Source organism: Notolepis coatsorum, assembly GCF_963971535.1.
Source record: "Notolepis coatsorum genome assembly, chromosome: 3".
Classification (NCBI taxonomy): Eukaryota; Metazoa; Chordata; class Actinopteri; order Aulopiformes; family Paralepididae; genus Notolepis; species Notolepis coatsorum.
This window is the reverse complement of record NC_140167.1, coordinates 104,373,726-104,389,206: the sequence shown is the minus strand read 5'-3', so window position 1 is coordinate 104,389,206 and position 15,481 is coordinate 104,373,726. Positions and strand designations below refer to the sequence as shown.

At 47.5% G+C, this 15,481-nt stretch overlaps 1 protein-coding gene across 2 annotated transcripts in view; it reads right to left on the bottom strand.

Annotated features, from left to right (window-relative positions):
- The window catches only part of LOC311225570 (rho GTPase-activating protein 6), a 173,976-nt gene that overhangs the window by 16,527 nt on the left and 141,968 nt on the right, over positions 1 to 15,481 (bottom strand). For both annotated transcript variants that reach the window (XM_084310919.1, XM_084310920.1), the window contains exons 7-11: positions 9,475 to 9,628; positions 8,859 to 9,007; positions 8,354 to 8,533; positions 5,221 to 5,318; positions 2,494 to 2,753 (exon numbers count right to left, since the gene is read on the bottom strand). In XM_084310919.1, coding sequence (XP_084167045.1) covers positions 2,494 to 2,753; positions 5,221 to 5,318; positions 8,354 to 8,533; positions 8,859 to 9,007; positions 9,475 to 9,628 — 841 coding nt within the window. The remainder of the gene's footprint in view (positions 1 to 2,493; positions 2,754 to 5,220; positions 5,319 to 8,353; positions 8,534 to 8,858; positions 9,008 to 9,474; positions 9,629 to 15,481) is intronic.

Sequence of the window (15,481 nt, the reverse complement as noted above, 5' to 3'; positions counted from 1 at the left end):
GGCTATTGCATCGCCAAAGAAGCACCTCATTTCAATACATTTAAGACGCAAATTTTGCTCTGCAAGAACAACGGAGTGGATATCAGTCCATCTTATGACAACCACGTCCGATGTGGAGAGATGATAAGATGATGATGATTGACGTGATGATGTGATGATTGATTGACGGGGACACAGACACTTCTAACGTTCAGGTTCAGCCATCATGCATTAGGTGAGTAGTAGTAGCCCACTATTAGGACGTGAAATACTGTCTACTTAAATTTATAAAATATCAACCTATCTATCTATCTAATAATGAGACAATATGCAAATAAGATAATACTAATAATTGTCACGGTTCCCTGTATATTATGAAATGAAAGTGGCTTGCAACTTTACTGCTGGTAAAATCACTGTTTATTTCTCGTTTAGCATAGTATTACATTCCACTTCTATAAACAATCAAAGTCCTACCGTAAGAGCCTCATACGGGTCAATTAAACCTTTTTGATTAGTCTTTCCTTCGAGCTAAGTTGGACTGAACATTTCACTGTCAAAAGCGCAAATGTAAATAAGGTTGCGTCGCAACACGGTTTTCAAAATAAAGGTCACATATACAAATACCTCTCAATTCTTATTAAAAAAAGTCCCAGATATACATAAACATTAATTGGCATAGATCTCTATAAACGGCCCAACACATTGATCACTTTAGGCACACACTGAAACCAGTAACATCACAAATATGAAGCAGGTAATTACCCATACAAATAATAACCCTTTCATGGGGTTATTTACAATAATAATTCATTTGATTTCTAAAGCACTTTTCATTGTGAAACAAATGTATGCAGAGTTTCTTGTCCTCCTGATTAATGCAATGGTGTGTGTGTGTTGTGGTGATCTCATTCAAGGAGCACTACACAAGCGCGCGCACACACACACACACAGTTTGTTGTTTTTGTTCTATTAGTGATTTACACACTTTCTCAGTTGTTTCATTATAAAAGATACAAACCTGAAAACAAACGCACTTAAATGTTAAATAAAAGGACCACAGTAATGAGGCAGGAGGAACATATTTTTTTAATAATGGTAAAATTGTTATTAAAAAATGTGCCGCTAAAAATTTTTTTTTGCCCCTAAATTTCTCATTTAGGGGGAAGTGTGCCCCTAGTGAAAAAGCTTAGCGTACAGCCCTGCATCAATATACTAACTAGCACATCAATGCACTAACTACTACCGCCGTGCATCGCTATACTGCTACCGCTGTGCATCAATATACGCTCGCTCCTAACTTTCAGAACTTCTCTCAGTTCCACAAGTTCATCACATCAGCTACCTACCTGCATCAATATACTACTAACTATCAACTAACTCGCTACCGCCGTGCATCAATATACTAATATGCACTAACTACTACCGCCGTGCATCGCTATACTGCTACCCCCGTGCATCAATATACTAACTATTGATGTGATGTCGATTGATATGAATAGCTAGTTACGTTAATATAGAGAGATGAAAACAATACGTTATTTATATTGATATGATGTCGATTGATATGAATAGCGCGTTACGTTAACATAGAGAGATGAAAACAATACGTTATTTATATTGATGTGATGTCGATTGATATGAATAGCGTGTTACGTTAATATAGAGAGATGAAAACAATACGTTATTTATATTGATGTGATGTCGATTGATATGATAGAGAGATAAAAACAATACGAGGAAATGGGCTGTGGAATGGAAGGACTTGGGCTGCGTAACTGAAAGCTAGGCGCAACGTGATTGGGTGCTGAGAGAAATACACACAATTGTTAAGGGGATGCAGACCAGAGAAAGACTTTTGTCTTGTTTACATCAGGTTCATTCATTCATTCATTCTCCTCCCGATGTGTTCGTTCAACTCGCGTCTCTGTGACCAGCCGCTCTATCGGAGATAGGATCACATTGTGTCATGTTTTGCTAGAGGGTGGCGATGTTTATTATTCCGAATAGATCTACACGGGCTTCTAGCCTATAATACGTGACATTTGAAGCAGGCACCACTGCTGTTGTAATTGTCTGGTAATAGCTGTTTCAAGTGTTTATTATTACTGCCTTCCTATACCCAGTTAAATCTGTCTTCATATCTCACGCCCCAAAGGCGATAGCGAGGGGGGGCGTACGCGTGTAGGTCAGTGGCCAATCAGAGCGCAAAACGGGAACCCGGAAACACAACTGGGTTGGTAAAAGCATACACGCGACCCGGTCACTAAATCAAAAACACACCCACACTCTGTATCACTTCAGTGTTACCTATATGAGATTCCAGACTCTCAGTTTTAGAGTAGTTCCCCACAACACTGCTGAGAACAGCCATACAGTGAGCTCGTTATAAAAACTATTTGTTAATAGTTGTTTACTTTGTTGTATTTACTATACTGTGTTTTTGTCAGTGCATCCTTTACAGAGATCATATTGAGCATGATCAACTATCTAGACCGCCCCTTTGCAGCTCACCTTTGCCAGTAGGTGGCGGTGTAGGACAGGTGTTGCGGTGGTGGGCGTGGCCGCTGTGTGGGTGCTCCCCAGGCCCCTTAAAGCTCAGGCCTGAGAGAGAGCTGCTGTCGCCCGGGTGACACGGCAGGAGGCGCTCCGACAGCACAGGGGAGTTGTTGTCGTAGGGAGAAACCTCGCCACTGGATGCCTTGTTGGAGTCACTGGAAAAGCGCCTGTCACTCAGAGAGAAGGACCCCACTGTTCTCAAAGGATCTGGGCTTCTGGAGAGGGAGAGGGGGAGGGGAATAGAGAGAGAGAGAGAGAGAGAGAGAGAGAGAGAGAGAGAGAGAGAGAGAGAGAGAGAGAGAGAGAGAGAGAGAGAGAGAGAGAGAGAGAGAGAGAGGGGGGGGGGGTGAGATATGGGGGATAGAGAGAGAGAGAGAGAGAGAGAGAGAGAGAGAGAGAGAGAGAGAGAGAGAGAGAGAGAGAGAGAGAGAGGGAGAGAGAGAGAGAGAGAGAGAGACAGGGGGGGGGGGGGGGAGTGAGAGATGGGGGATAGAGAGAGAGAGAGAGAGAGAGAGAGAGAGAGAGAGAGAGAGAGAGAGAGAGAGAGAGAGAGAGAGAGAGAGAGAGAGAGAGAACACGTTGGTTTGAGAGTTAACAACACGTTGAAAATGCAGGTGTCATAGCAATTCATGCATTCATATCTAGCCGGTTAGACTACTGTAATGCACTTTTCACAGGTCTCCCTAAGAAAACCACAGAGAGGCTTCAGCTTATCCAAAACTCTGCAGCCCGACTGCTAACTAGAACCAAAAGGAGAGAGCACATTAGTCCAGTCTTAGCTACTTTACACTGGCTTCCTGTAACATTTAGAATTTACTTTAAGGTCCTTCTCCTTACATACAAAGCTCTAAATGGACAGGGACCTAGCTACATCACCAACACTCTAATAAATTACACACCAGCAAGAACACTGCGATCATCAGCTGCTGGACTACTAGAGGCTCCCAGAAACAGTCAAAAGAGGATCGGTAATGCAGCCTTTATCAACTATGCCCCAAAACTGTCGAACAAACTACCCCAAAACATCAGGGAAGCCAACTCGCTAGACATCTTCAAAAGACAGCTTAAATCTTAAATCAAAGACAGCTTAAATCTCTTTGCTCAGGCATTTCAATGAAACATCAGGCATATCCTGACACAAATTGTACTTACCTGCACTATTCTTACCCTGCCTACTTTTATCCACTGTCTATCAAATTCATGTGTCGGTTCTATGCTAATTTTATCTGACTACCTCCTACTGTATGCACTGTAATTTTAAGAGAACTATTTTATCCCACTTTTTACTTCTTACTGATGCACTGCTGTTAAATACCCTGTTGTATGTCCGTTCTATTTTATAATTTTTAGACTATTTTTAAACTGAATCATTTTAAACTATTTTTATTATTTGTATTACTGAAAACTGTAAACAGAGAGCCTATTGGGATGCTAGATCCTAATGTGAAACACTGTGATTTACCATACCTTGCTACCTGTCTATCTTTTTTATGCTCGCTTATGCCTGTATTTTTTACTGTTGTGAAGCACTTTGAACTGCAACCTCTGTATGAAAAGTGCTATACAAATAAAGTTATTATTATTATTATTATTATTATTATTATTATTATTATTATTATTATTATTATTATTATTATTATTATTATTATTATTATTATTATTATTATTATTATTATAGCAGCACAGGAGCACAGGGAAGGGGGGAGGGGAAGTACAGGTATGGGCAGGATAATAGGAATATAATAAATATAGGCAATACAAATGTAATCTGAATATAAAATATGAGAAAATGAAACAGTATACACAAAACAATTCCACAGAGTGGTACACCGCTTGGTGAATACAAATTAATAAATAATAACAATTAAATACCATAAGCCTCACGCATGTATAATGTTAGCGTGTCTACTTGAAAAATATATATTTCATAAAAAATATCCATTGAAGGGAGAAGTTATGCTGTGGGCTGTGAGTTCCGATGTATTATAAGTGAAACACCCTTTAAAAAAAAAAAAAAGGTTTTAGTACCATTTAGTAAGTAAATATTATTATGTGAAATAACAGAAACAGAGGTACAGTGTATTACTGGAGACCTTTAAAAAGGGACAAATCAAATCACTCTCCCTTCCTGCATGTGTCATGTGAGTCACACAAGGTGTGGCATTGGAGTTGAAGTTTTATTTTACCTGTAGATTCGGTGCAAAACAAGTTTGTTTGAGACTTTGTCGAGCGATCGATCTCAGCGTTGGTAACATGAGATTGCATTGTATTTTATTCATATAATTTTTTAATCATGTCTATTCTATTTTATTATTTGGATTGTTGCACAATCGAGGTGGGCATGGCCACCTACATTGCACTGCATGTCTCGTGTATGTATGTGACAAATAAAACTCTTGAATAAAATAAAATAAAAACAATGGCACAGTGTAAAATGTCTGCCCACTAGGAGACAGGAACCCATCTCATTGGTGCAGCTTGTAAGGCGTCATCCTCCTTTGTTAAGAACATCTTTGGTTCTGCATAATATACTGGTACACATGTGTTTGTTTTCGACACGGCCCAGCCCTACAGTATCTTAGTTACATTTACTTTTACAGAGGTGTACCACCAGGGGGCAGTCACGAGTTAACCGCAGAGGCTCAGAAGAGAGACACGATGGGATAAAGGTCAGGAACTCACGAGGACTGCGATGCCTTCCTCCTCAATAGGTAATCCACCACGTCAGGGTCCGTCTCCAGCAGGCTGATGAGGACCTCGTTCTGCAGGTCCGCCGGCACCTGGGAGGCCAGAACACACACTTCCTTAACGTCTGTTTAACATGGACCGACAGTCGGAATGTTTTATTCCTCCATTACTTTCAGCTGGATATGTAATATGTCCTAATTGAGAATCAATATGACAACTTGACGACGTTCACTTAACACCCCTCTGCACCTCTATCACGATAATATGATTCTCTCCAGAGGAGGTAGTCTCCAGATTAGTTTAACCATATCATACCCAGAACCAATATTGTAATATCACAATAGCTTTCTTTTGTTTCATTCTTTTTTTCATCCAAGGCTACCGTCCCTGCTGAACACTTTCAGTGCCACGGACGACATATCTCGTTTTATTAGCCCCCCCACTGAGTGCCGATGACGACAAATATAGTTTTATTGTTTTATTAGCGATCTGAAATCATATTTCATCAACCGAGTCTCCCGTTGGTACAGCAGCCCCTACAGGAGCTCAGAATGGAAAAAAGCGCCCCCTATCGTCTATCCCTATGTAACTGCAGGTCAGTCGCTTAGACTGACCTGGGATCTGTAGATATGTAGGGGCGGAGCCAGCTGGTTCCTTGTGCTGGCGAGCAGTCTGATCAACATGGAAGTCATCACGGGACGGGAATCAGCCTGGAATATATATTCACAGCAGCCAATAATCAATCAATAAGCGTGAACGATATTTGGAATGGCGATCAGGAATTGGAATGATCTTTTTGGAGAACATCTGATCTGAGGTAAGGAATCTATTTTACCAGTCTTGGGATAATCAGAGTTGTATTCGCTGAGATCTCAGCGTTTGCCCTATGTGTGATGTGTCTGTGATCGATGATGAGGAAATAAGAGAATCGATTTTTCAGATCGCCTCTATAGCGTGCATACGTACACATATACTATCGATAATCTAGCGTTTATTTGAAAACTATTCATAAATAGGCCGAAAAATGACAATGTTTTTTTGTATTCTAGAATATTCCAGTAAATGTCTTTTATCACGGAATCTTTATATTTTCCTTGAAAACGAGGGCTTTTCAAAATGCTATAAAACGAAAATGAACCGATAAAAAAACAATCCGCTTCGAGAATGTTGACTGGAAAACGAGTCATTGATAAGCGGCGGGCAGATTAGACACATAGCCATAATTTAAAACATAGATTAGGTGTTTTTAATGCTAACATTGAAGTGGGTCGCGGCATTCAAGGAGGTTCCGGGGCACCGAGCTCCGGCAGGGAAAGTGTTAAAGTGGAATGCTACAACATTTTCAGCTTGATGCTGTTGGACCAGAGTATTAACGTGAATGTAATTTTTTTTTTTTGGATCTTTTTCCCCCTCCATTTTCCTCCGATTTTCTCCCATCCCAATGTTAGTCGTATGCCAATTCCCAGTCCCTTCCTGGTCGCTGCGCACTTACCCCCCACAGTCAGATCATCTGGGAGAGTGGAGGCTACCACGTGCTTCCTCCGACACACGTCCAGCCAATCACCGCTTCTTTTCACCTGGCAGCGCGGATTCTCATTGAGAGGGCGTAGCGTGTGGAAGGATCACACTATCCCCCTCAAGTCATATCCGCGCTTAGCAGGCGCCCCGACCGAACTGTAGGAGTCGCTGTTTACAACGACCTGGACCCACCCCGCCAGCTTCTCCCACCCTCTAATACAGCCAATTGTATTAGTGCAGATGGCCAGCCGAGCTGGTGACAACCCCGGAGCTGTGAGCAGCTCCGGGGTTGGTGACGAACGCAATCTCCGCTCGGCCACCTAACCGCCTGTAACGTGAATGTCCTTCTGTGGGTAATAAGTGACCCACCTGTTGAGAAACACTTAACAGATTGCCAACACTACATTCCAGCCATCAACCTACAGTACATCACAAAACAGAAGCGCCAGAGAGCCAATTGAGAGATCTGGAAAGAGGAGGATGGGTCAGTGACTCAGTGTCGTCATGGAAGCGTTCGGAAATGGTTTCCCTGGTTACCACTGGGAGGCAAAATGGCATTTGAAGAACTGGCGTGGTCTCTATGTAAATGTCTCTATGAAACAGTCCGCCTGGGTATATGTACATGTAGTTGTTATTGCTGTGTAATTGTCAGAGAATGTGCTGCGAGTACAGTAAGTGCTTTTCACTCTTTTTTCAGAACTACTTCAGCTTTCAATATATGTTGTTGTTTTAACTTACTGTATGTTTTGAGTGTGTATCAAACTGTTATTAGGAATCGGAATGGGATTTCTACAGGTTTTTAGTGAAGTAGACACTGCAATTGAACATCAATTTAACTTTGCACATGTACATTTTGAACTTGGAACTATTATGCAACTGCAATACAGTTTGTGAACCCTGGCCTTTTAGATTTATTTTTCTTAGGCTCCTTTTTACTCACTTTTGTCTAGGCGGAATTTGACCTTGGTGGTTGACCTTGAAGCAGGTAGAATTCTACCTGTGTTTACTTCCTCAATAATTCCCACAGTTTTTGGATTACCGTAATAAGTCATATATGTGAAGAAAGCTCAGCTCCTTGGCCTTCAGACGGCACTGAGCTTTTTTCGATAGCGCAAATACTTGCATGAGAGTAGGAGTAAAAGTTGCACTAGTTTACACAATGTGTAAAATAGGGGCATGATCTGCTATTGCTATTTTGTGACACACTGTCGGTTCAGCACAAGGCTTTCTTTCGGGGTGTGAAGGAATTCTCATTGTGCTGAAAATACAGTGCCAACTATTTGTCCTCTCTCACTCAGTGATGCAGTAAAATAACAGCTGGCTAAATTAACTCCAGTCGATAATGACAGTAAAGGCAACAATCACCAATATAACGTTATAAAATACGTATTTTTTCAGATTAGCATTTTGTTTTTATTTCCTGAAAAAATACCATATTTTCATTTCACTTGTATCAATCGGATACCTTTCACTATAATGAGAATATGTTAGCTACATATTCTGCCTAACTATAATGAATTGCAGTCCTAAATATGTATATCAGCTTGTAAAAAGATGGGGAAACTGAGTTTAGGATGGTTTTCTGCTTTCACTAGTAAGGATGGTTTACCATGAAGAGGGTGTCATAGGTGTGGATCATCCTCTGGACCACGCTGATGATGGCACTGCTCTCCTCTGCACGGGCAAAACTCTGGACCGTAAACTCTTTGTCCGAGTTCTTCTGCTTGTGCAGAAGGTTCGGTCCAAAGATGGTGGCCAGGTTGACAGATGTCATCTTGTTACCCGTGATCTGAGACACAAACAGGAAGCAGAATTTGACACGTTTTGACTGCACCTTTATATAAAAACCTGCACCATACACAGATTTTGGGCTCAGAGCGGCATCACGCTAGAAATATAAGGGTCGACTAAAGGCGTCTCACTCTCTTCTCCTTTTGATCACCAGATCAATTATAACATCCTGGTCTACACCTACAGTACAACGCCATTCCCCAACCCCTCCACATCTCACCGACCCATCAACCAACCCTCTCAGACCCTCAGATCTACCTCTGCCTGACTTCTCTCCACCCCCCAAGTCCAACCTAATTTATTATTATTATTAATATTATTACCTCCTGTCCGTCCTTGTCGAGGCCGTCTTCCGCATGCGCGGCCACCGTGGACAGGAAGTGGAGGAGACGCAGCAGTGTGTCACTGTTACAGGGAGGAAGTAGGTAGATCAGGAGCTGCAGGGAGCTCTCCTGCTCTGAGCCATCTAGCACTGCAGAGGAGGGAGAGAGATCCATTAACAACATGACATAAACACAGGGGTCGGTGACAAACACCACTGTGTGAGTGAGTGAGTGAGTGAGTGAGTGAGTGAGTGAGTGAGTGAGTGAGTGAGTGAGTGAGTGAGTGGGTGGGTGGGTGAGTGAGTGAGTGAGTGAGTGAGTGAGTGAGTGAGTGAGTGAGTGAGTGGGTGGGTGGGTGAGTGAGTGAGTGAGTGAGTGGGTGAGTGGGTGAGTGAGTGTGACAGATAGGTAGGGAATGTGGGTGAGAAAGAGAGAGAGTTCTTCATGCCCCAGCTGCTAATGGGAAGTGTTGGGAGAACCACTAATGAGTGTACAGTATGTGTGTGCATGTGCATGTATGTGTGTGTGTGTGTGTGTGTGTGCATGTGCGTGCGTGTGTGTGTGTGTGTGTGTGTGTGTGTGTGTGTGTGTGTGTGTGTGTGTGCATGCTCCTCACACATGGTGTTGATGAAGGCCGTGTAGAGCTCCCTGGTGAGCAGGGGGTCTGGCATGTCGCGGAGGAACTCCTTGAGGAGAGCGGCCACGTCGTGGACACTGTGCTCCTCCTCGTCCAGCTGCACGTCCAGCCCCTGGTCAAACTCCTCACGGAGCTGGGAGGAGAACACCGTGGGCAACCCGTTTAACCAGTCAGGGGTTGGGATCAATTCATTTTAAATTCATGGAAATTTGCCAGATAGCTTTCTACTGAACGCACAGAGAGGAAATTGGTATCTATCTTCTTGTCTGACTCTGGAGAAGACGGTAAGTCCGTGAGTGCAGGGAGATGAGCCGTCCGCTGCGACTGCTGCTCTGCCCCACCAGGGTGTGGTGGAGAGGGTGGTTGGTATTGCCCATGATGGCCAGCAGCTTGCTCTGCGTGCGGCTCTCCACCACAGTCCCCAGTGGGTCCAGTCTCCTCCCCACCACTGAGCCAGCCTTCTTGACCAGCTTATCCAGCCGCCTGGTATCCCTGGCCGTGGTATTACCACCCCAACAGACAGCGGCGTAGAGGAGCACACTTGACACCACTGCCTGATACAACATGAACAACATTTCCCCACGCACATTAAAAAACCTGAGCCTCCTAAGGAAGAACAGCCGGCTCTGTGTGTAACTAGGATGGATATGAGGACTGTGTGTAACTAGGATGGATATGATGACTGTGTGTAACTAGGATGGATATGATGACTGTGTGTAACTAGGATGGATATGATGACTGTGTGTAACTAGGATGGATATGAGGACTGTGTGTAACTAGGATGGATATGATGACTGTGTGTAACTAGGATGGATATGATGACTGTGTGTAACTAGGATGGATATGAGGACTGTGTGTAACTACTGTAGGATGGATATGATGACTGTGTGTAACTAGGATGGATATGATGACTGTGTGTAACTAGGATGGATATGAGGACTGTGTGTAACTAGGAGGGATAAGAGGACTGTGTGTAACTAGGATGGATATGAGGACTGTGTGTAACTAGGATGGATATGAGGACTGTGTGTAACTAGGATGGATATGAGGACTGTGTGTAACTGTGTGTAACTAGGATGGATATGAGGACTGTGTGTAACTAGGATGGATATGAGGACTGTGTGTAACTAGGATGGATATGAGGACTGTGTGTAACTAGGATGGATATGAGGACTGTGTGTAACTAGGATGGATATGAGATGTGTGTAACTAGGATGGATATGAGGACTGTGTGTAACTAGGATGGATATGAGGACTGTGTGTAACTAGGAGGGATATGAGGACTGTGTGTAACTAGGAGGGATATGAGGACTGTGTAACTACTGTAGGAGGGATATGAGGACTGTGTGTAACTAAGAGGGATATGAGGACTGTGTGTGTGTGTGTGTGTGTGTGTGTGTGTGTGTGTGTGTGTGTGTGTGTGTGTGTGTGTGTGTAACTAGGATGGATATGATGACTGTGTGTAACTATGACAAATATGAGGAATGTGTGTAACGAAAGGTTATTTCATAACCTAGTTATATGAATACTGGCTGAGCGTCTCGCTCTGCCAATGAGATAACCTCTTATCTCCTTGCACATAATGTGCACACGAAACAAACAAATGCACTCACTTGCACGTGACCAAGCCACGCCCCTGCGTCTCCCTATATGACGCCGGAAATGGTCACGTTCCACCTTCCTCAAAACGATTTCCATAAACAGAAAAACCATCGAAGGAACCTCAGGGCGCAAAGAGCGAGACGCTCAGCCAGTATTCATATGGTTATGAAATAACCTTTCGTTATATAGCATACTTGGCTATCGCATCTCGCTCTGCCAATGAGATATGGGGCAGAGCGGACGCGTGGCCCGACAAGTGTACCCCCTGAGGGCCCGTAAGCCCCAGCCAGGGAGGAGGGGAGTCCCGTCCACCCGCCCGTCCTAACGAAGGGGGGGAGGCAGTCAACTCCACCAAAGTGCGAAAAAAGGGGGAACCAGGCACCCCTGAAAACGCACAGCACAGACGGGACCACGTGTGACACAGCACCCCGTGGCCCACACCCACACACCCCTGCTAGCCCACCAAATGAGGTCCCAGACCTCAGAACCGCCTGGGAGACAGAACCCCCAGTTATGTCCACGAGGTAAAACTTAACGAAAGGACCCGGGGAGGACCAGGAGGCCGCAGCACAGATGTCCTCCACCGAGGCCCCCCCTAACAAGGCAGCAGAGGCCGCCACTCCAGGAGTGGAGTGCGCCCTGATGCCCCCGGGGGGGACCTGTCCAGCCAACGTGTAGCAAATGGCAATGCCCTCGCACAACCAATGTGACAGGCGCTGCTTGGACAGCGCCTTACCCGTGCAAGGGCCACCGTAACAAACAAACAGTTGATCGGAAGCCCTGAGATCCTGTGTCCGACTGAGGTAAACCCCCAGTGCACGGACAGGACACGACAGGTGAAGGCTCGCCTCCAACTCACTAGCGTGAGGAGGCGGATGAAACGCCTGAACCACAATATCCCTGGAGCGAAAAGAGCTCCGGACATTCTTTGGCACAAAGACTGGATTAGGCCTCAGAGTCGCACCGCTATCGGCCAGAATAGACAGGCACTCAGGCCACACCGAGAGAGCACACAGCTCACCCACGCGCTTAGCAGAGGTGATGGCCAAAAGGAACGCGGTCTTAAAGGACATGTGCTCCAATGGCGCCTGCTCAAGAGGCTCAAACAGGACCTCTGACAACCGGCCCAGGACCAGTTGGAGGTCCCAACTCGGAGACAGAGAACGTTCCACAGGCTTGAGACGCCGAGCGCCAAGCAGGAAACGTTTCACGAGAGGGTGGCTGAACATCGTACCGCCCTCAAAACCCACGTGACAAGAGGATATAGCCGCAGCGTATACCCTCACTGTCGAGGCCAACAGCCTCCGGATGGTGTCAACCACAGTCAACCACAGTAGGGTTAAGACCCATCCCCTCCAGACTCACCCTTTCAGCAGCCAAACCTTCAATGGCTGCCGCAGAAAAGGGAACAGACACAGCGATCCGTGTGCCTGAGAGAGGGCCCGCGGCGACCATGGAACAGGCCACGGCGGGGCTACCAAGAGCTGGATCAGGACCGGGAACCACACAGCCGTGCCCCGGTCTGGCGCGATCAGGATCAAAGTCCTGCGCTCCCGACGTACCCGCTCCAACAGCTGAGCTATCAGGTGTATGGGGGTGAACGCGTACAGAATCCCGGGCGGCCACGGATACATTGAGAAGGCATCCACCCCAAGGGAGGATTGTCCTTCCGACTGACCGAGAACCACAAGGGGCACTGGTGGGACTGTCTGCTCGCAAACAGATCCACCGTGGCCTCCCCGAATCGGTCCCAGACCTGTCTGACTATGTCTGGACGTAGTCCCCACTCGTCGGGATGAGGACCGCCCCGCGACATCACATCTGCACCCACATTCTCCCTGCCAGGGACGTGGAGCGCAGATTGAGAGACGCCCATAGCCAGAGCTCGACCGCCGCCCGGTGCAGACGGATGGAGCGTACTCCTCCCCGTCTGTTGATTTACGACGCTGTCGTCGTGTTGTCCGTCCACTCCTGACCAACACATGCTCGCCCACCACCAGGTGGCCGAACTGCTTGAGGACCAGAAGGACTGCCCTCAATTCCAACACATTGATATGTAGTGCAGAACAGGCAGCATGGTCCGTCCAGCTGCCCCCTACTGCGTTGGTCCGACACGTCCCCCCCATCCCATGAGGGAGGCGTCGGTGAAGAGCGTGACGTGTGATAGCCTGCTGCCCATGGAGATCCCGCTGGTCAGGGTACCAGGCCTCCCTCAGTGGTCGAGATCCCCCAGTACTGACACGGGAACCTTCAGTCGCTTCCACTTGTCTCTCACCGGGTCTATTTTCATACTGGAAAACCACCTCTGTATCCTCCTCATGAAGAGGAGGCCAAGAGGGACCACAGAGTGAGCAGACGCCATCATACCGAGCAGGCGCATCACGGACAGCGCCGTAACACCGTCCTGCCAGGACGGAACCTCCTGAGTGCGTTGAGAATATCCTCTCGCCATCGCTCTGAGAGGGTTGCCCTCGTGGGCCTTGAGCTTAGAACCAAGCCCAAGTACTCCACCTGTTGACTGGGAAGAGGCGTACTCTTCTTCCAGTTTACAGCAAAACCTAGACTGGTGAGGAATTCCACCACCAGCCTGGTATGAGACCTGGCGATCTCCTCCGACCAGCTGAGGAGCAGAATGTCGTCGAGGTAGAATAGAATTCGTATCCCCTGACGACGCAGAGGCTCCAGGGCGGTCTCCACGCACATGGTGAATGTGCGAGGGGCCAGAGAGTAGCCGAACGGCAGCCTCTGGTATTTGTACGCTACACCCTGAAAAAGGAAGCGAAGGAATTTCCTGTGAGGGGGGAAAATTGGGACGTGGAAGTACGCATCCTTCAGGTCTATGGAGGTGAACCAGTCTCCCACTCTGACAGAGCCTACCAGGTGTTTGACGGTCAACATCCTGAACCGTCTCGCCACAATCAGCCGATTGAACGCGGACAGATCCAGAATAGGTCTGACACCTCCCGATTTCTTGGTCACTAGAAAATACCGGGAGTAAACGTCACGCATCGCGTGCTCTTTGGGACCACGACGATGGCCTGCTTCGCCAACAGAGATCGGATCTCGACTGCCTGACAATAGGGTCTGTACCAAACCCAAAAACGGAGGGTGGGGATGTGCAAACTGCAACACAAGTCCCCGCCTCAGCGTTCTCTCCATCCACCTCGACATATGGCACTGCTGTAGCCATACGTGATGATAATCCCAAAGCGCACCCGCCGCCAATTGGCGCTTGTCCGCTAGGAACCGTAGATAGGAGGCCCGGTTCCACCCGCTGTGCGTTGCCAACCCTGGACTCGCCAACCGTGCGAGCAGGGCGTCTCGCGGAGCCGGGATATCGCGCCCTGACACTACCAACGAGGCAATCGCAACCAAGGGGGGACCCCGACAGAAAGGGCCGGTCTGATACGGGGAGAGCGGCCATCACACTTGGTGACATAAGCTCCCCCACTGAACATCTTCCCGGCATGGACTGCTGAGGATAGCCTGCTCTGCAGCTGGACATGCAAGGCGTGTGGTCCCCACACTGCCCGATAGGGTGGGTTCCTACACACCGTAGCCCTGTAGTGATATTACTACCACCCAAACCATGCATGCCTGACTAACCACCGCCGATCTTCCGGTCGGGGGAGGCACTAACGTGATACCCGGCCTGGCGAGGGCGGGGCTGGGGGAACTCACGCTGCGACCTCCTGGGCCTCGAGTTCCCCCGCTGACAACCTTCTCCGTCGACAGACAACACCAGGCTCACCAAACACAGACGCAGAACGTGTGGCGTGGGAGCCGCTTGACAGCACAGCATTCTCACAGGCAGACCCAGGCCTAGCTAGCAACTGGGTGTCAGCCCCTGTCCCCATGAGAAGCGAAACGTGGGGCCGCTTGCGCTTCACTGAAAGCACGCGGCCCACAGCCAAAGGGAACAAATCAGAGCCTGTGTCCCGCTAGTGTTGGGGGGGGGGGAGTGACCGGAAAGCGTACTAGACACAGCTAGACGGCAACAGTTTTTTAGGGCGTGCTCACCTAATGTAGCCGATCCCTCGGCCGCCGAGGCTGTCGGCCTTGTGATCATCTGTTGACTTTGTGTCCAGGGTACCTCAGGCGGGGGAAACATGGCTGCTGGTCGGGGGCCTCGCCGCAGCTGCTGGCGAGGCCATGCCCTCACCTCTGGCTGCACGGTGTGGGGCGGTGTGGGGCCTAGGTCAAATACCGCCCGCGCTCCTGCGGACAGACCAAAAAGTCCCTCTGCGGAGAGGGGAGCCCTGAGGAGGGGAAGCCTTCTCTCCTCCTCAAGGGGAGACTGTTCCAACCAAAGATGTCTGTGAACAAGCGTTGACAGCATCCTAGCCTTCCCTGCGGTTATAGCTTGCGGCTGGGTCAAAAGCTG